We start from the raw sequence: 26,545 nt of genomic DNA, 5'->3' as shown, positions 1-26,545 counted from the left end.
AGGCAGTTGAGGTTTTTAAAAGTCCCTCCTCTCCAAAGCAGCCAAAGGTAGAAGTGAGAAAACAATACTTGTTTGGTGAACATCCACACATTGGTGGTTCTAGAAATAAGATATTAATGAATGTGGATTCAAGTGGAATCTTGACATGACTTAGGCCCCTTTTTAATTGAGTGGCTGTTTCAGAAGATTAGGAGACCACTTAGATTTCCATCAGTTATGTTGAGCTCAAGAATGTTATAAAATGCTGACAATATTCTACTATGATTTTACAACACCATCTTTAGCTGTTTGGAGAGTAATTACCCTTAATTAATGTGTCTGGGCTTAAGATAAAGGAAGTCCAGGCTGTCTTGACCAAAATGGACTCTAGCAGGTTGAAGGCATTAGCATACTTTGCCCTGCTTCTCTTTATTTGCATTGCTCTCAAGTTAGGCAAGGAAGCAGCTTCCCTTGATGTTCAGGGGAATTGTTGGTTTTTTGTACATGCTTTATTTTTAACTTCTGAAACTTGATTTTCAGAAATTTACACTTGGCCAAAGTTTCTTGCTTGAGCTGTTGTCTGAGCACAGGTTTAAAGTGAGCTTAAAAACCTACATTTAGTGTAGGAATGTGCCCAGTTTCTCCATAGTAATGAATGTGGGTGAAGAAGTGGAATATCCTATTTCCTTAGTTTTATCATACATGGGACTGAAAGCCTGAGACCTGCAAATTCAATAGTAAGTGAAGGAAACTGTCCTTTTAAAGTAACCTTGATAAAGGATTACTTGTAGTGTTAAAAGGAACTATGCAAAATAAAATGTTTCTATTTGTCTAGTTTTTCCTTTTTATTATTTATGTCGTGACCACCTTACCTGCAAGACAAGTTGGAATCTTGGCAGGCAATTTCCCTCCTTTGTTTGAACTTGCAAATGACATCAAGGTGTTAGGTTAGGTACACTGTTAAACTTGCTTCCTTCTTGCTTTGTGGGATACACCCTTCCCATGCTGCAGCCCCATAAAGATAAGCTCTAGCAGCACTATTGCTGAATTATTTTTGCTGGGATGGCCAGAGGAGGAAAAGAAACAGTGCAACTCACCAAACTGGTTTTCTTCAGAATTGTGGAAAAGTACGAGCATCATTTAAATAATGAAATGGTTGTGTTTGTGTGGGTTGTGAAATGTGTGTAAATAATGGAATTTCATTTCGTGTACAGCTTTTAGAATCATCATTTTTGTATGTCTTTTTTGTGGTTACTGGATTTGTTCTTTCAGAACAAATGAGAATCCTATTGAAAAGTGCTCTTTGGGTTTCCACATACATCTATATCTTAACTTGAAAATTATGTCCTTGTGTGGTGGAAGCCTCTTCTAGATGTATATTTAATGCTATGGGAAGTAGCTGATTGTTTGCTTACCACAGCTGCAATTCTTGAAAAGCTTTTAATGTCACCTTCTAAACCATTATGCTTTAAGACAGGCTAAACCTTCTTCCACATTTTCTCATGCTTTCTTACATTTCTGCTTTACTAACTTGAATTTTATCCTTTTTCCAAACAATTGCTTGCATTACAAAAGGACGTAAGCGTAAAAAGTACAAAAAGCATTTTAAGAGACCCTTTAGAGGTCGTGATCACTCAAAAGGTGGGTAACAGTTATGACTTTTAACTTTTAAGGCTTCTTTTTGCTTTCTGTTTGGATTAATTTTTAACAGCCTTGGCTGTCCATCCAGTGAGAGCTTTTTCCTCCTGTTTGAAAGAGAGGTTATAAATTGGAGAGAGCTCTTTCTGCTGTTCATGTTCTCTGGATGCAGTGAGGCTGAAGAGAGTCCTTGTTTCTCTTTACCTGGATAGTTGTGCTTGTTCCTTTAATTTGAGCTCTCTGTAGTATTTGCAGCAGAACTGTAAACTAGTGGCACTTCACAGTGACTGTTGGAAAAACTGCTTGTGCAAGTTCCATCTGTTTGTCTGATTTTTGTAAGGTTCCACTAATAGGTAAAGAAAACCTAAAACTGGTGCTATAGCAGTAAACAGTATTTTTTATCACCTTTCAGCTGTGTTCTAAATAACTGATTTAGTGCTATGACATATTTAAACAGGAATGAAATTGATGTTGTTCCCCAAGAGGATAATCACTGTCTACAAACACCAAACCATGCAGGATTGAGCATTGGCATGTGTCTAAGAACTGCCATGTCCCACGTGGTTGTGTTGTGTATTTGGTCTTGGAGGAGGCTGCAGCTGTGCACAGACCTGCAGTTGGAGAGAAAACCTTGTGGGGACCCAAGCTAAGCCCTGCAAGTGTCACACACATTGCTGCTGGCTGCTGCATGTGGCTGCAAAAATGTTCATGGCTTCCTTGCACTTGGAGTTCATGAAGATTAGATAAGGGCTTCTGCCTTTTTTTTTTAGTCAGTTAATTGGAGGAAATGTGTGTGGCATATAAAAGTGATACAATGTTTCTGTTTTTTCTGATTTCCTGACTATTTTTTTTGATTGAAATCTAATGCTCTCTTGACTGAAACTGTTATATCATGCTCAATAGTGAAGTCTTCATTTTTAAGCAGATTTCCTGAACCTCTGAAAGCTTTTAAAAAAAATTCTCATTTTTTAAGCAGGATGTACAAAGTTAGATACCTGCTTTGCTCACCATGCATTGCATAGGTAAAAAGTTAGAAACAGTTCAAGTAAGCTGAGTGAAAACCTCTAGTCCTTATTTTTCTTTATAGCCATGACTATTTCTTCAACTTGAGCCATCTGTAGCATTTCCAGCGAAAATGTATGAGCTTGGTAGGCTGATCAGGGGCATTTGCTGGAATTGCCATGTTGTAGGGAGGGTGCTGAGCACAGCAGTGCAGGCTGTGAAGGCAGCTGGAGGAAAAGCAGCTCACTGATCCAGCCACACTTCAGGTAAAATGCTGAAACACAGCCTGAGATGGCAGAGCCATATCACTAGAGTGAAATCATGAGGGATTGTAAATATTACTCCTTGCATGTGTTATTCAAGGGTATTTTATGTTAAATTACTCTGTCTTAGTCATTTGCTTCTTGAAACCCCTCACTGAGGTACTTTTAAGAGAGAACCTTTTACCTTAGAAGGAGTATATGAATCCAGAACTTGCTGTGTGCCAGACTGTTTTGGCTGAAATTTAGACATGTATTTTCTTGTGGTTAAGTTGTGCATGGGCAGCTAATATCACATCTTCAGAATACAGATGTGCAGAAAAGGAAAAAATAAAAATATGCAATCTAAATAAGTGAAAACTGCAATGTTAATTTAGAGAAAATGCTACATTTACATTGATGTAGTTGTTGGTGTAATGAAATTCAAGATGCAATTATTACACTAAATAATGACTTTTTAAAAATTCTTGTTCTAGACAAACCAAAGGAAGAGAAGAAGGATACTTTCTTAGAAAAGCTTGCAACTCAAGTTATAAAAAATGTACAAGTCAAAATCACAGGCATTCATGTTAAATACGAAGATGATGTAAGTAACTGGGACATATTTTAAATTGGACTTCAATGCAGTTCTGATTCTCTTGTCCATAGAGCAGCTGTATTTGCCACCTTGAAAAAGTTGCTGTTGTCTCTTCTACACCTCTTCAAATAAGTTGCCCCAGATATGAGTGAATGCCAGAAATATGGATATGGGGAACAGATGTTCTCTTTGCCTTTGTCCAGTGCTGCCCTGCTCACTGAACATGGGCAGTGTCTGTTCTCACACATTGCTGCATGCAGGGGGTGCACAGAGCTCCTCAGTGTCCTGGGCAGAAGCTGAAGGGTTTACAGATGGATCTCAAGACAAACTGTTAAAAACACTTAACTGAGAAACAAGAATGTTTGTTTATATGAACCAAACTGGAATTACTAGTTTTACCTTCCTGTAGTAAAATGATTAAGTGGTTTGTTATGAAACAATTGACTTTAAAAGAAAAGCACTGGATAAGAGGGTATTTCTCAAACCTTTCTTTGGCACTGTTTTCTGAGACACCAAAGTTAAAGAAGTGCATATCATAAAGTGATATGTCTGACTGAGATGTGGTACTCTAATTTTAATTTTTTTTTTCCTGTATGATGATGTTAGAATCCAAAAGAAAATTTTCAGTTTGAATTGAAGTCCTAAGTCTTTACACTACAGCCATATTAATTTGGCCTATCTTAGTGGGTTCCAGTAATGTTTCAGTTAGATTTACTAAGCAAATTAAGTGGCTCAGAACAGTTCAGGATTTCAGTCAACTTTAAAGGCTACATCTGTCTGCAGCAAGAGGAATAAATACCTGTTATTTTTCTGTTTTTGTAGATCACAGACCCACAGTGCCCGATTTCCTTGGGAATGACGTTGGGGGAGCTGAGTTTACTGGTAATGTGTGTGTGACTGCCTGTTCTTGTGTGTTTGCTTGTTTTGGAGCAGCAGAAAGGAAAAGAAACATAGTAAGGAGATACAGGGACAGTGTGCATACAGCTGGAACTGAAAAGACAATCTTTAATTCATGCAGATAGACTGGCAGTTTGAGCAAGCAGAAGGGAAGAGGGTTGAGGAACATAGCACTTTCTGAGACTTGGTGATTTGTTCCAGTGATCTGAGTGACCTTTGAGACTGGGCAGGTTATATCCAGGCATAGTAAATGAGGGCAAACATTGCATCATGGTGATCAAGAGTTTGGTGTTTTGCCAGGAATTTTGAGAAATGGGAAGTGAAAATTTCAGCTAACCTCTCTTTGCCTTAGCTGTTAAACATTTTATGGGTAGGACGAGGAGTTGAATATCAAAGTATGAAAGTAAACTGACAGATTTTTGTATGTTATCTTGATGTGTGTGTATGCAGAAAAACTGGATGCATTTGTTGCTTGGAAGCATAGGATAAACCCACAAATATGTTAGCTAAGATGCACAAAATTGCTTTTATCACTTTGAACTTTTAGACAACAAACGAGAACTGGACACCTTCCATTCTGAATGAAGCTGCAAAAATAATATACAAGGTAATGTATTGTGGTTTTTTTTTCCTACACAAGTGAAGAAAGCAGCTGATCTTGAAGACTAGTAAACCTGGGGCTCTAAATGAAGTTGGAAAATAGTTTACTTTTTGAATTCTCCTGTTTTTCTTTATTTTTGATGTAGTTTAAGCACAAGTAGAACACAAATGACTGTTTTTTATGCAAGGCATAAAGTTAAACAAACTCCATTGTTTAAATAATTTCTCTTCAATGTGAATGCTGATCCCCTTGTTCAATGCACTATACAGCAAGCCTGGGTGGAAACCAATTTCAAACAGGTTGTCTAATTACCATTTCCTAATCTAATTTGTATTCCTGGTGTAATTGGGATTCTGGGAGCTGAGCAGTTTCTCTGTTCTCCCTGCCCACCCCTGAACCACCCCCAAGGCTGTGCAGAAAGGAGTACACAGAGATCTAAGGAATTATAGGAACAATCTAAGAAGGGTTTAATAGTCTTGGCATCTTCAATAGGCCAAGTACCAGTTTTGTGCACCCTTGCCCTTGTAATCCAGGGTCATGTTTAACAGATGTGCATGAATGTGTGCTTAAAGAACTTGCAATTCAATTATCATTTCAAAATAGTAGTGTCAGATTAAATACATCTCAATCCTAATGGTTCATTTGCTGTCTCATCTGCTTTTATGTTTTCTGTTTTCACAAATGGAAAGCTGTGTTTGTAGGATGGGTTGAATACAGAGAATGCAGTTTGTTGCATGTTTTCTTTCCTGTGCAGCTTTTGTGCCTGGACAGCCTCAGTGCTTATTGGAACATAAACAGCAAAATGTATTATCATGGCTCCCGTGAACAAATACTGGTAATGTAGAAGAAAATGCATTAATTACTGTATTGTCTGGATCTTGTAGTATTCAAAACTACACCACACTGATTTTTACCCCACTCCTCACACTTATGATCACTGTATTCAGGGTCATTTGTTAATCCATTGTACTATTGTTAGTAATTTTGTGAACCTCATTTGTTATCAACCCCTATAGGGTGATATATTTTTCACCATTGTGTTTATAAAGGTGCTCTATATGTCCTTGTACAGTACTACTACTTACCCTTTTTCTTTTGTGCTCATCTTTATGGATATCTTTATTTTTGTTTTATTTTGTCCTTAACAAATAATGTACTTAACCCAAGTTAATGTATTAACTTGGTTCTAATATCAAAGATGGAATCAAAACTGTGCAGTGCTTAAAACCATCCAGCTGTCTAAGAACAGCCAAGTTCATTTGGCATTGCCTGTCTGTGGATGTTTCCTTTTTTTTCTCTGAATCTCAGTCTGAAGTGAAAACACAAATTCATACACAGCTGCAAAAATCTGCAAAATCCATGTGAACTTAAGTTGGTCTGCTCAAAGTTTTGAGAACTCTAAACAAGTAATGCTCTTCAGCAATTGTTAGACAGAATCGTATCCCTTTACAGGACCAGCTGAAAAAAGGAATTCCCTGTCATGGTCACCAGCCTGAAGACTACCAGTACAGTAAGTGAGCTAGGAATGAGTGAATCCAAACTGTTCTGAGCATGTTGGTGTACAACAGCCTGATCTGATCTGCAGGAATGGCCATACTATCTTCCTTTTAGAAAAACCATAATGTGATAGAACATATTAGGGCTTGTAGGCTTTTTGACTATTGCAGGATTATCTTAATTGTCATTGGTAAGAATTGCATCCTGATTCTGTGGGGCTTGAGCATGTTATCTGTTGATGTGCTTGATCTGTTCCTTGTTATATTTAAGTAAAAAATCCATCTCATTTTTTTTTAATCTTCAAGTTTTCAGACCAGTGTCAGCCTCTGCAAGACTCTATATCAACCCATATGCAGAAGTAGAACTGAAAACTCCTAAGATTGATTGCAATGTAGAAGTACAGAGAATTGTCATTGAATTCACTAAGCCACAGGCAAGTTGGTTTGGTATTTATCACCCATTTCAGTTTGTGATGAACTGTAGTGTTTTTTTCCTGAAAAACAATCTCATTAGGGATTTGTGTGCTTATATGCCTGTGGGATTTCTAAACTGTTTAGCAGTACCTGTGGGAGAAGTGTAGGATCTTTTCCCCTCTGTGTAACCATCACTTCTTGGTGATTCTTGTACTCTGACACTCTTACCTGTGGACCCACCTGATCTATATTCAGCCCTTCCAGCAGCATTCTTTTCACCTAGAGAATGCAATCATGAGTAGCTCTTATCTTATTAAATTATTATCCAGTGTTAGAACTGCAGAGAAGCCAAAGTACAAGCAAAGGTGGGAATGAATGGAGTGTGCTGGCTTTGGCAACAAAGCCTGCTGAAGTATCAAGGAAGTAATTTAGATGGCTCCCAGAAATTTTGTGTTCTCATTTATTGAGAGATAACTTGGAGTTTGTTGGCTAAAGAGCTTTTTAGCTCTTACTGATGTCTAAATGTGTGTGTGTATATATATATATATATAGTTCAGAACTGTACCAGTAAGGTGCACCAATGTAAATGCAGCTCTAAAATGAGGGCAGCTGCATTGACAAACAGAAAAGTTGGTTTGAGAAAGCCTGGGAGGTTGTGCTGAGCAGGCTGGTAAAACTACAAACTGTAGTTTTTGGAGGGAAGCAGGGCCTCAAAGTGGTGTTCTTTGAGAAGAGTGGGTGCAGTCAGTCCACATTCAGGTACTAATGAAAATGAATCAAATTTCTGTGTAGTTTGAGGAATGTGAAGGCCATGCAGTGCCTGCAAACAAAACCTGAGCCTTGCTAAGAAAGTTTTTCCTGTGTTTAGTACCTCAGCATGATAGACCTGCTGGAGTCCATAGATTACATGGTTCGCAATGCACCCTACAGAAGATTTAGGCCAAATGTGCCTCTCCATAAAAATGCCAAGGAATGGTAAGCTGTGTACATTCATGCATTCTCTGGGAGTCTTCTCCAGTCTCTTCATTCTCCTTTGTGATTAAAAGTACTTTTAAAACGACTCACATGCTGATATAACTTCCACAGAAAATCTCACTTGCTAAGCTGAAGTCCCCAAAATTTGAACAAAATGCCAATGCTCTCACTAGAGGTTAAAATGTAATTTTAGAAAGGCTAAAGAAAAACTTGGCAAGGGTTATACAAGGGAAGTGTGTGTTAGCTGTAGATTTGAACTGATATGCTTTTTGTTGGCTTTTTTCAAAGTACTAACTGATGCTGATTATCAAAGTGCTTAAGTGCACTTAGTGCTGTAACAGCCCGAATTTGCAAATGTGCAGAAGTCAATAATGAAGGTTTGTAGCTCTTCACTCATTAAATGTAAGCCCTCTGTCCCTTTATCAAAAGTGATGTTGAGAACACTGAAATTTTTATAAGCCAAATTACTCAAATCACAAATGGTCAGCAAAGTGTTTGCATACTAATAAACTGCCTCTGCAACCTGTGAGTTGTGATGCACAAATGAAATGGGAAGTTGTTCACAAAGATGGAATTATTCTAGGTGGAAATATGCAGGTAACAGTGTTCTGGAAGTTCACATCAGAAGGCGTACTCGAATGTGGTCGTGGAGTAACATCAAACAGCACAGGCAGCTTCTGAAGAGTTACAAAAATGTGTACAAGAACAAGCTCACACAGAGCAAACTGTCAGAAGAAACACAGAAGCAAATCCAGGTATGAGTCTGCTCTCTTTGGAGGAATTATAGTTTAGTCCCTCTGTGAAATAATTCTTTAGATATAACTGAGAGTAATCCAGGTTGATGGTTTTACAAGAACAAAAGATGTCTGTGAAAATACCTTCTTAATCTGAACTTCTGTGTAACCTATTGTGGAAAACAAAATAAAATACTAGTAAAGTGTCACTAAAAACAATCTGTCTTTGGTTGAGGATTAGTGAGCATGGATACTTTTAATGAAGAGCAAGAGAAGTCTAGTTAAGAAAAAAACCAGACTGCCTAACATTGATTTTAACTTCTAGTGAACTTTGCAGCTGGGGGTGGGATATACCTGTGGTAGAAATGAGCAGAGCTAGAAATCAATTGGAATGTAAATATGAAGGAGCTGATAGAAAATTTATAGTGGAGAGCCTTTCCTAAGTGTGCTTTATCAGCAAATAATTTGATAATGCATTTTTGTAGGACCTGGAAAGAAAACTTGATGTCTTCAATACAATCTTAGCAAGACAACAAGCACAAGTTGAGGTAAGGAGTCATTTCTGTTCAGTAATATTGTAGCACTTCAGACAGGATGGTTTTGTCATGATAGTATTTTTAAAAACATTGTGCTGATGTGTATGATAGCATAGGTAGGTTGGAAGACAAGTTTCCTATCTTTCCAGGACATGAGTAAAGTGATTTCTAAGCTGGAAACCAGTTCAAAAACAAGTTCAAAAGTTTTAAATGGTACAGGATTGGTCCTCAGGTTTGTTACTACTAGGTTAAGAAATCTTCTATATTTAGGAATGTAAATGCTTTTTGTACTCTCTTAAATACTGTCTTTTTGTATGGTTCCTACCTTTCTGTAGTCTACATGCTGGTGAAATGTGTAGAAAAACTGTCCAAAGTAAAAATAAGGCATGCTTGTGTCTGTGCATGCACAAATACACAGAGACATGTCCCTCACCCTGGTCCTCTTTTTGGCTCTGTCTGGTGAGTCTAAGGGCTCTTAATTCCTTGTGGTCTGGCATTGCTGTCCCTCAGTTAAATGCATGTTCAACATGCACACCTACATGGATTATTTACAGAAAAATAGTAATACAATAATTTATGTATTTTGTCCAATTTGTTTTAATTTTTGGTTTGTAGACAATAAGATCAGGACAAAAGCTACTGAAGAAGAAGAGCGCTGAAGCAGAAAAGAAAAGTGGAGGATGGTTTAGTGGTTTTTGGGGTAAAAGAGAATCTAAGATTAAAGAAGATGAAGAACCACTCGTGCCTGAAAGTAAGTGTAGATTGTAGTGCACTAGAGAGATTTTACATCTTATACATTAAAAAGAATACAGTATTTTTGCTTCCTACTATGCAGGAGAGAGTATGGCATAAGCAGTGCATTTCTTGGCACCTCTTATTGAATATTGAGCTGGCAATTAAGGCATTCTTCTAAATTTGCCATAAGCTTTTCAGAACCTTGGTGAGGAGAAAAATGTCTCACAGCTTTAGTGATAATTGGCAACAATTGGAATACTCTGTTTGTGGTGATTTGCTGTCTGGATCCAAAGTTTGATCTACTAAATTTCCTGAAATCTATTTTCATCATGAGGGGCTATGGATCCTTTTGTAATAAAAATTAAATTGATTTCTGTGCTCCATCTGTACCACCATACATGAAGACTGTTTGAATTATTTTGCAATCTGGAATTTAGTTCAGTGTGAAGAATCAATGGAATGCATCACCACAGCTGAAGTAGTGGGAGGCAAATGTGAACACAAGGGGTAATTGTTATTTACTAAGGTGCAAATTGTGTGGGTTTTTGGTTTTTAGCTCTTGATGAACTAATGACACCAGAGGAGAAAGCTAAACTTTATACTGCTATTGGATATAGTGACAGCTCCCATCACCTTTCATTACCAAAGCAGGTAAGCAACCTAAGGGATGATTTAAAAAAAAAACCACACAACAAATTCAAGATGCCTTTAGCTCTCTCATTACCCTGAAGAAATGTGAAGGCTTCAAATTCAGGTAGGAAATATTATTTAATCCTTCTGAAGCTGCTGATTTATGTAGTATTAAAATGGTACATATGTTGAGAAGTCAGAACCCTCTCTTGGGAAGGCCAAGACTTGACATTTAGCTGTGAGAACAATAAAGGCATACGAGCTGTGCCTTCTGAAATGTAGTTATTTAATGGAATTACAATGATTTTGGTTGATGTACTGAGTCCTCTACTGAGTGTAGTTTAGCTATGCTTGCTTCAGGGTTTAAAAAAATTTCCTTAATGCTGAAAAGAGTGAAACTATATTTGCTCTGCCTTAGTTGAACTACACTGTTTTATGTTAAAGAAATGACTGGGAAACATTGAATAAAGTAAAGAATCTGTACTTTGCTTTCTGCATAGAGATGAGTTTCTAATCTTAGTTGACTGGAAAAACTTAGACACATTTTAGTTTGTTAAAATGAGGAGTTCTGATTTTTTTTCTTATTGAGATTAATTTCAGTTTTCTCCATTTTTCTCACTAGTATGTTGCCCATGTTGTGACACTGAAGCTGTTAAGCACTTCTCTTACAATTAAAGAAGACAAGAATGTGGCAGAAACTCTAAAAGTGCAGATGATTGATCTGAGCACCAAAATATCCCAGCGCCCAGGAGCACAAGCCATTAAGTAATTGGATTGGTATTTTCTTTTTGTGGAACCATCTCTGCCCCTCCTCACCCCACTCCCCAGCTTCTTAACTTTTCTTGGGTAGTACATTGCCTTGTACATTTGTTGGCTCTGTTGTAAATAATATAATTTGGTGAATAACATAGAATGGCAGGAAGAAGGGAATGCTGTCTGCTGGTTTTCATGAACAATGGCAACCTTGTTCTTCAGTATAAGTGTTGAAGTGCTGAATATGACTTTTGGGAAGTGATAGCTAAGCCATGGGAAATGGTGTGGCCAACACACTCCAGCCAAGCTAGTGAATGTGTTACTCACTGCCTAAGAAATGAAAAATTGTGTGTTTGTGCTGTAGGTGGAAAATCAGCCTGAGCATAAGATACTGAGACCTTCCTGTGTTTTAGGAGAGGGCACAACAGAAATATTGGATTATTGGATTACACAGTCAGTGAATAAGATTGCCATGTCTGGAAAATGAATCTGTGCACTTTTTGCTTTCATTTGCAGTTCCTTCAGTTCAGGCTTCATACATAAGATCACCAGCTCAGCCACTGGCACTTGAAATATTTTTGCTGAAAACCATTCTGGGGAATTTTCAAGGTGCAGCTTGAATGCTGCACAGAAACAAAGAGCTTTGACATTATTTTACATAAATACATGCCATAAAATTTAGTTGTCAAGACTGAAGCAGTAGAACAGATAGTCTTGTAAGTTTTATGTTTCTGAAAAAAATGTAGTTCAGTTATCTCAACAGAGCCAGGCAGATGACACTGATTATGGCCAAATGTGTTGCCTCCCAAAGTCAGGGATTTTAATGGTGGAGGTGCAGGACCTGAAAATCAGTTTTTGGTGTAAAAAGTACTTCTAAGGATGAGTGAAGTTGGTGTAGTTTGGTGGTGTTCAATGGCTTTCTTCAAAAGTGTTTTCCTACAGGCTCCACTTAACACTGCTGTCAGGGCATTCTCAGTGCAGAATTCCCATTTGCACCAAAAGAGGTCTGTGACTGCTTTTTACATCCATACACACTAGTAAACATTCCTACACTTTTTATTGATGTAACAAATATTCTGCCTTTCTTTTCTCTTGCAACTGATTCTAACCCTTGCCCAATTAAATATTTTTAACTATTCATTTTCTTTAGGGTTGAAGCAAAGCTTGAAAACTGGTATGTGACGGGCCTGAGACAAGAAAACATTGTGCCATCTCTTGTGGCTTCCATAGGGGATAGCAAATCTTCTCTGCTTAAAATTGAGTTTGATATTAACCCAGAGGACAGCACAGCTGACCAGAGCCTTACTATTGAATCACAGCCTGTGGAAGTAAAATATGATGCAGTGAGTAGTAACCAAAACTCTCAGGTGTTCCTGGGTCCTCTATCTCTGCTTTTACTCTCTTTGCTTTGTCCAGATCTGATTTGGAGTTTTTGTTGTGTAATGCTATATAATGCTAATTCTTGTCTTTTTTTTTTTTTTTTAAGAGAACAATAAATGCAATGGTAGAATTCTTTCAGACAAGTAAGGGAATGGATCTTGAAAGATTAACAACAGCCACCTTAATGAAACTGGAGGAAATCAAGGAGAGAACTGCTACAGGTAAGATAGTAACAAATCTCAGTGAAGGCAGACCCTTACATTGTTTCCATTGATTACCCAAACACTTGGCTTATGTTCTGATTGGTGACCAAATGGTAGGATTGGGATTTTTCCTTGAGTTGCTGCCCACATTTCAGCAGGGATGCAGTTAATTACTTCTCACTTCATTGCTTGGAGATTTAGGGAATGTTTTGTGGGAAGGAGCATGGAGTTTAGTAAGAAATCAGTAGAATGCTATGCAAGTCTTGATTCAAGAGGCTTTATCTTTCAGATAAGATATTTTTCTATGCTGACTGTCACAGTTGTTTCACTTGTGAATAGCATTGACATTTCCATGGCCTTTCCTTTTCCTTTAAGGATTAGCTCACATTATTGAAATGAGGAAAGTCCTTGACTTGAGGATTAATCTGAAACCTTCCTACCTGGTGGTTCCACGGACTGGTTTCTACCATGAAAATTCAGATTTGCTGATTCTGGACTTTGGTACATTTCAGGTATAGAAATGATGTCTCTTATAACCTCAGGGGAAGCAAATATTCTCTTTTAACATAGCTGTCATCTGGAAGCATCTTCCTTTCAGAAGGCAGGGTGATCATCTGTGTCAACATATTTTAAACTTATATTTCTGACCAAATAGATTGGGGTCAGCAGTTTGCTCAGAGCTGTTAGGGTATCTTTGATGTACTTGTACCAGTTAACCCTCCCCAGGAAACATGATCATGTTACAATCATAATTGTAATACCTTATCATTTAGTGTCATTCATTTCTTCAGCAGAATACATGAACTTTTCTTTCCTTTTTTGTAAAATTACAGCCTTTTATTAATAAAAGAGAAGATAATTTTTCTCTTGAAGTTTGAAAATTAATTGTTTCTCTAAAATGGAAAGATTGCAGTCATTTAACTTGATTTAATGACTGATTTATTTTAGTTGTATTCTATAAATAAAATTATAGTGAAAAAAAGATTTTGAAGGCTTGAATTAAGTGGATTGATAGAAGTAACAACAAAAAAAATCTACTTAGCAAGAATAAGTGAAGTGATTTAATCTTTCTCTGTAAGAGTCCAAATGTCAATTATTAACCCCTATAAATCATCTTTTCATCTTCACTAGAATGAATAGCACATGTCTGTTTTAAAGACTTTACTTTTATTTTGTTTTTTGTGTGTTTAGCTGAACAGCATAAATCAAGGCAGTAGTGAAGCTTCTAACTTTTCATCTTTAGAGGAGATTATGGACAAAGCTTATGACAAATTTGATGTGAAAATTAAAAATGTGCAACTTCTTTTTGGGAGAACAGGTAACAAAACCACATAGCTGCTGTTTATGCAAAAGATTGTCAAAAGCTACCTACCTGTAATAAATAAATATGTTTTTTAAAGAAAAAAAGACAAACTAAAATCAGTAGTTAATGAAAAGATGGGTTATAATACATGTTGGGTGCCAAACTTTGAAAACATTGGAAGGTTTCTGCTCATTTTTTCTTTGGACCTGTGCATCACTTCAATGGTAGCAATGAATGTAAATAAAAAGAACTATTATGTTTTCCATCATACACAGGAAAACACAGCTAAAATTTGCCTTAGTTCTTCACTTAAATTTATGTAATCAACAGACTGCTAGGTTGCTCTTCTATCTTTTATCTGTCTGTCCATTTGTTTTCTAGGGGTCAATGTAGATACATTTTTAGTGTAGAATTGGGTTTAATGCTGCTAAGGCAGTAGTGTTCACAAATGGGATTAAAAGCTCTTAAAATACTTCACCTAAGTTGTTTTAGGTTTCTTAAGTTGGCTTTTTTACCCTCCTAGTGATACCACTTGATTACTTTATGATGCCTTAATTAAAGCAATTGGCAAGTGATTTTTTTTTTTTAATCTAAATTTCCCGGACATTTTCAGGTGAAGACTGGAAGAAGGCTCGTTTTCAACACCCATCAACTTTGCACATTTTGCAGCCTATGGATATCCATGTACAGTTGGCAAAATCAATGGTGGAAAGAGATTCCAGGATGGCAAAGTAATGTATTAATGCTGAAAAGACTCATTTAGAATTACTTTGTACTTAGAAAATTGTTTTCCCTAAAGGTTCATTTGCACTTTCTAATTTGAAGACATTAACTAAGAAACTGAAATAAGTTACTACAGTTGGCAAAATCTTTTTTGGGTAGTGGTTCCCTGATGCCTTTGCTGGTTGCTAACTACTGCTTATGTCCAAGCTCTGTTTTAATGCAGAATCCCTGGCTTTACTGTGATCTCTATAGAGGAGTATCCATATTGTTAAGATTTAAATGAAGAATTGGTACCTTTTGTGTAGGAGTTTAATCAGTTGGTTTTTTTAAAAAAGGTTTAAAGTGTCAGGAGGACTTCCTTTGGTGCATGTCAGACTCTCTGACCAGAAAATCAAGGCAATCTCTGATCTGATTGATAGCATTCCACTGCCTCAGAAGTCATCTGTGTCAGTTCCAAGCACAAAGGTAAGCTGACTACAATTAAAAAACTTAAAAAAAAACCCAAACAAGTGAAAAAACATCATTAGTGTCTTTATTCACTTACCATCAGAACATTCTGGGCTTCCTCAAGCAATACTGAAGCCTTTGTTATTGTTCTGCTGGTTTCAATATAAGTATTGGCAGAGCTGACCTTGCCAAAGAATGTGGGGAAAACCCTGTGGAACATTCATCATCACTAGAAAATATGATCATACCAAGTTATATAAACTTGAAAATACTGTGTTGGTTATTTTGCTCTTTTCTTTCCCTCCAGGTACCAGCTATTCCCACAATTCCTGTTGTTGGCAAAGGGCTGCTTAGTACACCCCAGCTGTTAGCAGAAATGGTGTCAGGTAAGAAGCTACAGATGGGTCTTTGTAAAGGTAGCAGCCATAACTTAGGGGACAGCTGATATTTTAGCTATTAATATAATAATGATATTATAGCTGTTATTATTATAGCTGTTATTGATGTTAAAACATGTCAGGACAACAGAGATGAGCAGGGTGGGTAACATCTACCCTCAAACACATAAGGAGATTTGATTAAGGTGCTGGTGTTGGCTCAGATGAATAAACTTGCTTTTTCTAAAAAGCAAACCCACTTCTTAAAAAAAATCAATATTATACATAAGCAACCTCTTCAAATGAGTGAACTGTAATTACTGTCTGTATTAGGCTGTTCTGACTGTTTTGCATTAGCAAAGCTCTCCTTTTTCTGTAAAGGAACTAGAACAACACATTACTGAGAAATTACTGTTTTGATTCTGGATTTGAGCATTTATTTTCATGGCTGTTCTAGAGAAAAATTTCCTATGGTGGAACCTGGACACTTATTTCCTGGAGTTTCTCCTATTATTAAGTGTTCTTGAAAGTCCAGTGATGCCTTCAGACTCTAGTGCTGTCTTTAATAGGGCTTTCATTTTGTTCATGTCTCATTCAGTGGGAAAGACAGCAGTATAGGTCTAAAGTTTATTTTATCAAGCTACATTTAAAGTGATCATGCTGTTAAAAATGCAATTGGAATGGGAAAGAGAGAGTGGGATATTTAGCCCTGTTTCTGGAAAAAGTTTCACTGACGAAGTAATTTTGCTTCTGTAGACTCTGAAGAAGAATATTTTGATTTTGAGGAAAGCTCTGAACCAATTGACAGTTCAGTAATTAAAGGAGAAGAAATAAGAAAAGAGGAGCCTGCTCAGGAGGAACTGACAGATCTTCACCTCAAGTTTGAAATTAAAGAAGTATGTCTCTAATTCTGTTTTCCCCTGCCTAAAGAATACTTAAAATATTCCAATATTCTTTTACCAGTATTCTCCAGATTAGTGGATGCAGAAACATAATCACCAAACAAAAAACCCTTCATGTATACACACATATTTCTATGCATATGAGATATTTCTTGTCTGTATGGGATGCATGTAAATAAAACATGATGCATACACACAGATGTATTAAAAAAAAAAAAGAAAAAAGTTCCTTATTGGAGTATTTTTACTAGAAAAAATTAATACCAACTCATAATTAGGGGGTCAGAAATGGGAATTTTGCACTGGAGAAACAAATTCAGTCCCAGGCAGGTCTCTTGCAAAGAGAAAATCCCCAAACATATTTTGTATTTATATCTTTCACCATCAATCACTTCCCCTTTCTATTATATACTCTAAAATCTGTAATAAAAACTGCTTCTGCCAAACAGGGAGGGCAGTAATCTTGCAGTTTTGTTGTTGGTTTGAATGGTGAGAATGCTGCATGTGAGAAGATGGCATAACTGCATTTCTTGTTCCTCCAGGTTTTAGTAGAGCTCACCAGACAAAAGACAATTGAGGAAACAGTGCTTGTATTTGATGTAATGCATCTTGGGACAGAAGCTACTGTCAAAACCTACAATTTAGCAGCTGTATCTTATTTGAAGCAGATAAGCTTGGATTACTATGGAACTGGAGGTAATAAGCAGGGACAGAGAATGGACTTGTGTGTGTGTAGCAATTAGCTGGGGCTCTCCTGTGCCTTGTGCTCTCTGAAATGCAAATGTTGTTCCAGTTTCCCTGCTCATGTGCAGCTGTCCATGGCAGTGCTTGTGCCACTGATAGAGTTGGTGAGCTCTGGAATCTCACCATAATGCTTATGGGATAAATAAATGGCTCAGAGCTCAGTCTTTGGGTGGAGAAGGGATTTGCCATTTTGGATTTAGCAAAGAGAAACCAGTGACTCATATTTGGTGGTGCAATGTATTTTAGCAAATGGTACTGAAAGTTAATCCCTACCTTCAAGGCACCAATTTTTTGGTTCTCTGAAAGAACAGAAATGATCCTTATTTCTAATTTATCTTATTTATCTCATGTGGTGTTTCACAGGTAAAAAAGGACCCATTCATCTAATTAGTTCCTCAGACAAGCCTGGCTTAGACCTGCTGAAAGTGGAATATGTCAAGGTATACACAAAGCTTTGTAAATTATTTTCAAAGCATTTCTACATGTTCTTAATAGATAGTCTATATATAGTCCTATAGCTACTATTCAGAGCTACTTGGATTATTTTGTACCTTCTGAAGAGAACAGTGACTGGTTGAAATTAATATTAAACATCATGCAAATCATTATTTTCAGGCTGACAGAAATGGGCCACAGTTTCAGACAGTTTTTAACAACACTGAACAGATGATTCAGGTGAGTATTTACAGATTTTATTGCTTATTTTCTTTTGGTTTGCTTGCTCAGAATGGAGGAATTAATAAGAGTTGTTTTGCTTTCCTGTTTTCCTGCATTCCAGCAAGAAATTGAAAATTTTGATACCACTTTAGAGCAGAAAGTTTGTCTGTTGAAGTGCTGAAAAAGTGTCTGTGTAGCTCATGTGGATACAATTCAAACTACTGTAAGATTGCAGCTCCTCATGCATCAGGGATCATGGCATTCAGGGGCCCAGTGTGGGAAACCACAGTGGAGTCACAGAGCCTTTCACTTTCATGTCAAATAATCTGTGTTGTGAGTGCCAGGTACTCAGCACTCTGTGTTTTATAAGGAGTCTAAATCCATGTCTGACTGTGATTTTTTTATTTTACTGATGGCGTCTTTCTGAGTCAGATTTTAGTCTAAAGAAAAAGAATGACTTGAGACATTCTTGAAATAGATGATCTTGAAAGGATAGTGTTTTTTGGATAGGTTATTTCTCCTCTTTATACCTTTATGGCATTATTTTACCTGCCTTATTTTAGTATGAAGACTGAAATATTTCACTTGTTATGTAATAGTTTTAAAGTGTCTATAGATTTCATCTGAGATCTTGAATTATTGAAATCTTTTTGCCAAAAAGCAGCTCCTGAAGCTGCAGCAGGAGATGAGAGTTCTAATACTCCAGTGCTGCTGAGTTACTGCTGAGTTCATACTATGGGCTAGTGCTAACATCAAGATAACTGAATTTTCTGTACATCACCTGGAGTTGCTGCTGCCTTGCAGCTCTTCAGGGGCACTTGTGTGCCTGGGAGAATTGCATTTGGGCTCTGTTTTCAGTTTCAAACCCATTCAAGTGGACAACCTTTATTACACTACACAGCAGGCACTTACTTACCTTTTAGACTTCTTAGTGGATTTTTTGAGGAAGACCCATATTCTAAATATCTCCATGTCAGCCACCTGCTGTAGTACTGTTATTGCAGGAGCATTCAAGCCCAAGGCTGTGTTTGACAAAATTAATTTTGCATCACTTTTTTTTGTATGTAGAGGTTGTAGATTAGCAGTTACAGCTGTAAGAGCTGGGTTCCCTTATTTTCTGAGCTTATCCCCATTCTGCTTTACAGAAAGCTTTTTCCTTTATGATCTGTTGCTGGCCACACAAGGAGCTTCTCTGTTTTTAAGGGAGGTTCTGTTGCACTGGGTGCTTTTGCACCTCAGTCTGACTCTGACACTTTTAAATAACTGTTACTGTAATGTTTTCTACAGGTGACTTTTTCATCACTGAACCTCCTGCTGCACACAGAGGCCCTTATGTCTGCTGTCAGTTTTCTAACAGCTGTTAGTCCATCAGGCACTGAAAGAACTGGAGAGACACCATCCAAAGAAAAAAAGCAAGAAGATGACTCTAGATTGATGAAAGGTACAGTTGTGATTATCCAAATGATGGTTCTGGAAGGATGTGTTGCATACTGGCAAAGCAAATCCAGAGAAACATGATTGGCTTTGTAGAAATAATGCTGAAAGTGAAAATTTGAGTTCTAGGTGCCTTGAAAATCCCACCTTCTTTTATTTCTAGTGTCTAAACCTTCCAAGGATAAGGATGTGTTTGACTTCAAGCTTTTTGCCAAGCTGGATGCCTTCTGTTTAAATATTTGTGATGAAAAAAAGAACATTGCAGAGATCAAGATACAAGGTATTAAATTCTTTATTAGAAGTTAACTGTTGTGGTAATTTAGTTTCAAAGCAATTGCTAGTCATTGGGCTAAAAAATAAGGTGTAAATATGAAGCATCTGTTTTGATTTATTTGTTTATTTATTGTTTATATATTGTTATTTTATGTGCAAGGATGGCTTGTTGTCCTGTTTTTAAAGTCAGCCTTCAAGTCTGTCGTTATGTTTTGGCCTCCAGCTAGAAAGATGTGCTGTGTTATTACTTAAATTATTAGGATAATTCTTTGAAGGAGTTTGATTATGGATGGCTTTTCATGTTGCACTAAGTGTTTTTCATGTAGTAATAAGATTTTTTGTGGTATACTTTAAGGTATACCCCAAAATATCTTAGTACTACATGAAAACCATTTATTTTTATTTATTTATATTCCTATTTATTTAGGATAAATAATTATGTAGGATAAGAAAACCCCTTCAAAATGTTTTCTTTAGTTTTTAACCCTAGGGGTTTGTTTGGGTTCCTTGTTTTGGTTTTGTTTTCTTGATTGGTTTTACCCCTTGGAAGGGCTGGCAATAATTCTTTGGCAGTTTCACTTTTGTCTGACTTTAACTGCCATCCTCATAGTTGCTAACACTCTCATGAATATTTAGGAATGTGTGATATGCAAGATTAGTGCTACAGTTCATAAAGTCTTTTGCTTGTGCCCATCTCTAAATCATATAATGTATTCACACGAAATTATGTATGCAAAATTATTGGATTAAAATAATTCAGTTTAGTAACATCTTTCCTGATAGAAATCTCAGTGCACTCACTCAATAGCTTGAAATGCACTCACTCAATAATTTGCTTATCAAGAAGTGGAGGATTGATTATTTTTCTATGAATTGTAGCTCAGTTATTTCCAGAGATGATTGATATTGAGACAGTATTTGTATTACAAGTATTTCTATTTTGTTCTGGTTGAAGCTGCAGTGCAGTCATTTTTAAAGTAACTTAGTAACTTTTGCTCACTTCCTCTGCTGGTGTCCCCAGCCTGAAAAGAGCTGTTACTCCTGCTGTGCAAGACTCTGTTTCTGTTTTTGTACTTTGCAGGTCTTGACTCATCTCTTTGCCTTCAGCCAAGCCAAACTGTATTCTTTGCCCGACTTAAGGACATAGTTGTCACAGATGTTGATTCAAGGACCCTTCATAAAAAAGTACTCAACTACAAGATTTTAACTTTTACTTGATTCTTGGTTAGTTTGATGTGTATAAAAGTGAAATGTAATACACGTTCCACTCTTCTAAAAGTATTTGATTTGTCATGAATAAGTATTTTCAAGTAAGATACATCATAAAAAAAAATTAATTTTACAAGAATGGATTTCTGAAAGGATTAGAAAAACTAGAAATCTAACTTGTGATCTGATAGGCTGATGGTATCTTTAGTTCTTTGTGTCATTACCTCTGCAGAAGCTGCTGATGCCTGGTGGGTGCTGTTTCTCTTTCTAGGCTGTGTCTATAGTGGGAGATGAAGTTTTCAGTTTCAATCTGACATTAAATCCTCATGCTACTGAGGGAGAAGCCTACACTGACATGTCAAAAGTGGATGGTTCTGTATGTTTGAAAGTGGGCTGCATCCAGCTGGTGTACCTTCACAAATTTCTCATGTCTCTCCTGGTAAGGCTTATTTCCCTTTCTGTGTTTCTGCAGCATTCTCACATTAGTCTTCTGGGCTGTGCTCTCAGTACAAGTGTTAGGTTTCATTTCCTGAAAGACAAGGGATGGGTTTAATTTTTCCTGTGTACTATTAAAAACTTTGGTTAGTAACTGGTTTAAATTTCAGTTGGGTCACTTCCCACCCTCAGTTTTGGAAATAGAGAAAAACTTGGTGCTATTGAGGTAGTATGGAGGTTTTATGTTTGCTGCCCTTTCCACCCCTAGCAAAATTCTGAGTTCATTGCAGACATGTCAGAGCTAACACTAGAGGAAAATCTTCCTGCAGGGTGGGTGTCATGATGCCTGCAAATTAACCAGTGTAAATTCAGTGTGTTTGAGCATTCTAATGATGACTTTTTCAGTAAAGCACCAGTGGGCTTTCTCTCATTCAATAGGTTCTTCAATAGGAATTCAATACTATTCAGTGAGGGCAAGAGGAGCTTTCAAAATTGTGTCTCTAAAAGCTAATGAGCTATAGAAAGAAGGAAAAATAGAGATGAATTTAGAATAAGTGGATTGCACTGGTTAGAACTTCTTGACCCTCCATTAGAGGTCATGCAGAAGGCACTCAGTTGTCTTTTCTGTGGAAAATTCATCTCCCATTGATGCAGGCAGCAATAATTGGTGGATGATGGTGGAAAATGAACAAGTAACCTAGAGTAAAAACTATGTACAGACATTTCTCCATTCTCTTCAACTGCTTTTCTAGACCTTCTTGAACAACTTCCAGACAGCCAAGGAGACCCTGAGTGCTGCCACAGCCCAGGCTGCAGAGAAGGCTGCCACCAGTGTGAAGGACCTGGCCCAGAGGAGTTTCCGCCTCGCCATGGACATTCACCTGAAAGCACCAGTCATTGTTATCCCCCAGTCCTCCATCTCCCCCAATGCCATAGCAATAGATCTGGGCTTGATTAAGGTTCAGAACCAGTTTGTCTTGGTGTCCTCAGAGGGCAGTTCACTCCCTCCAGTCATTGACAAAATGGATGTGCAGCTGACAAAGCTGAAACTGTCAAGGTACAGTGACTAATGCTCTGCAGAACTGAATGTTCTGCCTAGAAACCATGATTGGTGCTAGTGTCAAATATTTGGTATTAAAATACCTTTTATCTTAGAGCAGTTAGATCAGTAACAAAATCAGAAACTGGTTCTGCTTAGGAAAGTGTTTGGTGCTGCATTTGAGATTTTAAGATTTTCAAAAAAATCTAAGTTGTGACTTCCATCTTTCCAACTGTTTTCTTTTTTTCCTTTCTGTGTTTCCAGGATCACTTTGGAGACAGATTTGACACATCCAGATATTCAGATACTTCACCCTATTAATTTAAGCTTGTCTGTGAAAAGAAATCTCTCTGCAGCTTGGTTTCACAAGTTACCAGTGTTGGAGGTCACAGGGTATTTGGATACAATGAATGTAAGTCTTGTGAGAAGGTGGTGATAATACTGTGAGAGCAACCCTTAATGTTGTTTCTGGGCACAAAGGGGCAAAAAGCTGCTAATTTTTAGTAGGTGTGGGGTGGATTTCAGCAAAGAAATAGGATTTATCCCCACCTAGGTGAATGCAGTGGTTTGAGAGGATCACATAAATGGTTTTGTGACCAGTTCTCTGAGCAAGAATTCTTTGAAGTGAAGCAAGAATTCTTTTCTTCTTTAGAAACAGAATCTTCTTGAGAGGAGTTTAAATTCATGCAAACATTTGCTTTAGTAACTCCACCTTCCTACCTTCCCATCACCCTTGAGTTTGTTGTGGCATTTTATGTACTGTGAAAGAAAGTACCAGGGACATCTCAGGTGAAACTGAAATGAAAACATCATGGAGGGGCATGTCACTGACAGGACTGTATTAAAAGGATAGGTACATTAAATGCTGCAATGTATATTGATACAGCACTGGAGGTCACAACTTTAATCTCCTCAGACTTTTACAATAAGTCGTTGAAGAATTTAATTTTCTTATTGAAGGGATGATTCTGCTGGCAAAATAGCTGTAAATAAGCATTCTTCTTGCCAGGAAACATTGTTCTGCTTTGTTAGCAGGTGATAAGTTCAAGGAACAATGTGTTTTTTCCTGACAGTTGTGATCTGCAACTTTTTAGGTTGTGTTAAGTCAAGAGGATTTGAATGTCTGTCTCAAAGTGTTGACAGAAAACCTGGGTGAAGCAGAAGAGACTCAAAAGGATGCAAAATCAGTGCTGCAGAAGGAAGGTCAGAGATGGAATTTGTTGTGAATGCTAAGTGGGTTTGCTTTCAGGAGTAAGGAAAAGCATTTATTATCTGGAAAGGAAGTTTAGATCTGAGAGTGTGGTAATAAGCTGAGTCTAATCGATAAACTCTTTAATTTTGCAAGGACAATGTTCATACTTTGATACTTAAAAAAATTGGAAACATTACAAGACAAAATTTGGTAATTTTATTAGCTAAGTTGTCAAGGAACTAGCAAGGTATTGAGATGTCAGAGTCATCTTATTGCCAGAACATGTTTCTATTTCCCTTTCATGCTCTGAAGTTAAAGTCTCTGCTTATGGAAATATTACTAGTTTATCTAAGGTGAATGTAATCCATCCAAATGAATTAAAGAATTGGATGTGTTTCTTGAGCTAAACAAATGATGGTAGTTTCTAAAGTTAACCAATATATTGAATGTTCCAGGTAAAATGAAAGAAGTGGAGAGATCAATTTTGATACAGGATAAGAGTGTTTCAGAAGGATTGCTGTCTGAAAAGAGAAAAATAACAATAAATGAAGATGTAATCAATATGCTACTTAATTTTGAAATCAAAGAGGTATGTATCCATCTGTACAACTTAATCTGAGTCCTGTACTCATCTGTTTCTCAGAAGTAGTGGGCTATAAAGTCCTTTTTAACAGTTTGACTTGACACCTAAAAGAAAAACAAGAGAAAGAGAGCAGGGGGCAGGGGGAATCTTTAGCAAATTGATCTTATGTGGTCTATTTATAAAAATGCAAAATGTCTAGGTTAATATTGAAGTGTGTGTTTATAACTGCCTGCTGGGTCTGAACAGCTTCACTGAAATACTGAACTTACTTTCCTTTCTGTATTCAAGGTTGTAATAACCCTGATGAAGCAGGTTCAGAAGGAGAGATATCCATTACATATTCTAACTGTGCTACAGCTTGGCACCAAAACCAAAATTAGAAATCATGAATTGGCTGCAGCAGCATATCTGAAGAAAATTACAATGAGATGCACTGAAATACATGGTAAGACTTCTAGGGAACTGATGCAATCAGTAGAGTGTGTGCAACTGGATTTATAGCCAGAGGATAACATAGAGCAACCAATAATGAGGGGAGGGGAAAGGGTAATTTAGATAGAATGAATCTGTTTTACCTGATACCAAGTTTTACTGCCATTGCTGGAGTTCATGTGTTTGAGTGAGTTGAGTACTCTGAGCAGGAGTGTTCCTGAGCAGTATTCCAGCTGTTCAGTGGGTTTTGATGAGATGATTTTGTGCTTTATGACCAGTTCTGGCAGCACTGGAAATGCTGCTTTGGTTGGTCAGGTAACAATTCAAAGTGACAGTGAAGTGATAACTGAAATAGCCAGTTATCCAAAGTAGAAAAGTAAGGTTTCGAGTATGAAAACATGAAGGTAGGAATGCAAAGAACTTTCTGTTTTAAGTCTTGCTTCAAGAGCAAGATAAGTTAATTTTTACTAGTTTAATTTAAAATGAAGTGAATATAGCATTTCACAAAATAATGCTTCATGTGTAGCTTCTCAGTGAAAACAGCTGTTTACTTTCACTATTTCAGCAAGAATAGTATTTAGTTAGTATGTAATAGAGAATTAGCATGGAGTCATTGCACATAGGTGGAGTAAAGCTTGAGTGGAAACACTTGACATTTTTATTTCTTTGTTTGCAGACTCAAAAGGAGATCCTCTTTGCATTCTTAATTCCTCAAGTGAGACAGATGAACATCTTTTGAAAATGGAGTATATTAAGGTTTCAATACATTTTCAGTAAAATTACATGGGGAGGAAAGTAAGGCTTCCATACTTAGCCTGTAGATTTGTATCTAAAACTTACCCAGGCCTTCTCCCAAATACCTGCTTTTCAGTTTAACATTTCATTTAATTCTCCACTGCTTCCATGTAGCTCTTGCTTCATAAGTCAGTGCTATTACTGAAATCACTGGCAAGACAAATATTTGTTTGTGTTCTGTGTGTACAGCACAAATGAGCCCTGTGTGAAACTTGAAAGGTGTTTGGTCTTTGTGCAAGTGAAGAGTGACCCTACAGGTGATGAAACTGCTTCTGAAGAGTGAGATGTTGGTAGCTTAAAAAAGCCTTTAAAAATTGCATGAACACTTGGGAATATGATAGGTTGTAGAGCCAGTGAGCTCCTCAATACTCTTATCTGGACTGGCATCATTTACATAGTGAAAAGTAATTAATTTGTACTGGCAAAGGATTAAGCATAAATGGATCCAGTTTAACTAGATTCTAGATGAGACAAAGTTTTGTAACTGGCTAGTTGAATTTTGACAAAATAGGTGCTATGAGATTGCTTTGAGCAGAGCATTGTGAGTAAATTATTCTGGTTATCTTGCTTGTGCATTAATTGAAGAACTTGTTTGTTCAGGCTTCATCACTTTCCTTTGTTTTCTTTTCCAATTGGAATAATCCTAAATATTTTCCAATTGTATGTGGCTTAAATTCAAATAATTCAGTTAATAAAATTATTCATAATTAATTATTGGCTAATTCAATAGAGACTGACTGTGTCCCTTTTCTTTTGTTTTTTCCCTTTAGGCTGATCCTGATGGACCAGACTTTGTTACTACTTACCAAAGCACCAAGCAAAACATGAATGTAAGTACTGGATGTACTTAATTTGTTGTTTTAAGCTTTTTGAATCATAGCAGCTGTGTTAGTCCCTTTTTTCTTCTTATTGAAGAGAGAAAAAAAGGGAACAAACCCAACCCAAAACCAAAGCCCTGACTCTCATCATTAAAACCTACTGCTTTATATTTAACTACTTCAAAGACAAATGCAGGTAGAAAAAAAAAAGATTATTTTTACTGAAGTATTTATTGTAATAATTTTTTTAAACTAAAAACTATACAGTTTTTGCTAGTTAGAAAAATGTCCTTATGAATTTTAACTGAGGCCTTTAGCATGTGCTTTGTTTCTGGAGTGGTGCACTTGGCACAGGGATAAACCAGGGCCTTG

At 37.0% G+C, this 26,545-nt stretch overlaps 1 protein-coding gene across 3 annotated transcripts in view; it reads left to right on the top strand.

The window, feature by feature from the left end:
* VPS13C (vacuolar protein sorting 13 homolog C) overlaps positions 1–26,545 on the top strand; it is a 76,358-nt gene that overhangs the window by 6,747 nt on the left and 43,066 nt on the right. For 2 of the 3 annotated variants that reach the window (XR_010441623.1, XM_064722574.1), the window contains exons 7-41: positions 1,555–1,620; positions 3,356–3,465; positions 4,279–4,338; positions 4,901–4,960; positions 5,709–5,789; positions 6,407–6,464; positions 6,757–6,884; positions 7,733–7,839; positions 8,423–8,594; positions 9,059–9,121; positions 9,725–9,860; positions 10,401–10,495; positions 11,097–11,239; positions 12,378–12,570; positions 12,714–12,828; positions 13,186–13,322; positions 14,002–14,128; positions 14,727–14,844; positions 15,172–15,301; positions 15,591–15,669; positions 16,417–16,556; positions 17,105–17,258; positions 17,670–17,746; positions 17,922–17,981; positions 19,251–19,404; positions 19,561–19,677; positions 20,752–20,855; positions 21,151–21,318; positions 22,067–22,371; positions 22,618–22,765; positions 23,448–23,556; positions 24,001–24,134; positions 24,417–24,573; positions 25,237–25,316; positions 26,126–26,185. Coding sequence is in view for 2 of the 3 variants with exons in the window: in XM_064722574.1 (XP_064578644.1) it covers positions 1,555–1,620; positions 3,356–3,465; positions 4,279–4,338; positions 4,901–4,960; positions 5,709–5,789; positions 6,407–6,464; positions 6,757–6,884; positions 7,733–7,839; positions 8,423–8,594; positions 9,059–9,121; positions 9,725–9,860; positions 10,401–10,495; positions 11,097–11,239; positions 12,378–12,570; positions 12,714–12,828; positions 13,186–13,322; positions 14,002–14,128; positions 14,727–14,844; positions 15,172–15,301; positions 15,591–15,669; positions 16,417–16,556; positions 17,105–17,258; positions 17,670–17,746; positions 17,922–17,981; positions 19,251–19,404; positions 19,561–19,677; positions 20,752–20,855; positions 21,151–21,318; positions 22,067–22,371; positions 22,618–22,765; positions 23,448–23,556; positions 24,001–24,134; positions 24,417–24,573; positions 25,237–25,316; positions 26,126–26,185 (4,145 nt within the window). In the remaining variant the exon portion in view is untranslated. The remainder of the gene's footprint in view (positions 1–1,554; positions 1,621–3,355; positions 3,466–4,278; positions 4,339–4,900; positions 4,961–5,708; positions 5,790–6,406; positions 6,465–6,756; positions 6,885–7,732; positions 7,840–8,422; positions 8,595–9,058; positions 9,122–9,724; positions 9,861–10,400; positions 10,496–11,096; positions 11,240–12,377; positions 12,571–12,713; positions 12,829–13,185; positions 13,323–14,001; positions 14,129–14,726; positions 14,845–15,171; positions 15,302–15,590; positions 15,670–16,416; positions 16,557–17,104; positions 17,259–17,669; positions 17,747–17,921; positions 17,982–19,250; positions 19,405–19,560; positions 19,678–20,751; positions 20,856–21,150; positions 21,319–22,066; positions 22,372–22,617; positions 22,766–23,447; positions 23,557–24,000; positions 24,135–24,416; positions 24,574–25,236; positions 25,317–26,125; positions 26,186–26,545) is intronic. The other variant, XM_064722575.1, reaches the window with a different exon arrangement.

This window comes from Zonotrichia leucophrys, chromosome 10, assembly GCF_028769735.1.
Source record: "Zonotrichia leucophrys gambelii isolate GWCS_2022_RI chromosome 10, RI_Zleu_2.0, whole genome shotgun sequence".
NCBI lineage: Eukaryota > Metazoa > Chordata > Aves > Passeriformes > Passerellidae > Zonotrichia > Zonotrichia leucophrys.
This window is presented reverse-complemented; position numbering and strand designations above follow the sequence as displayed.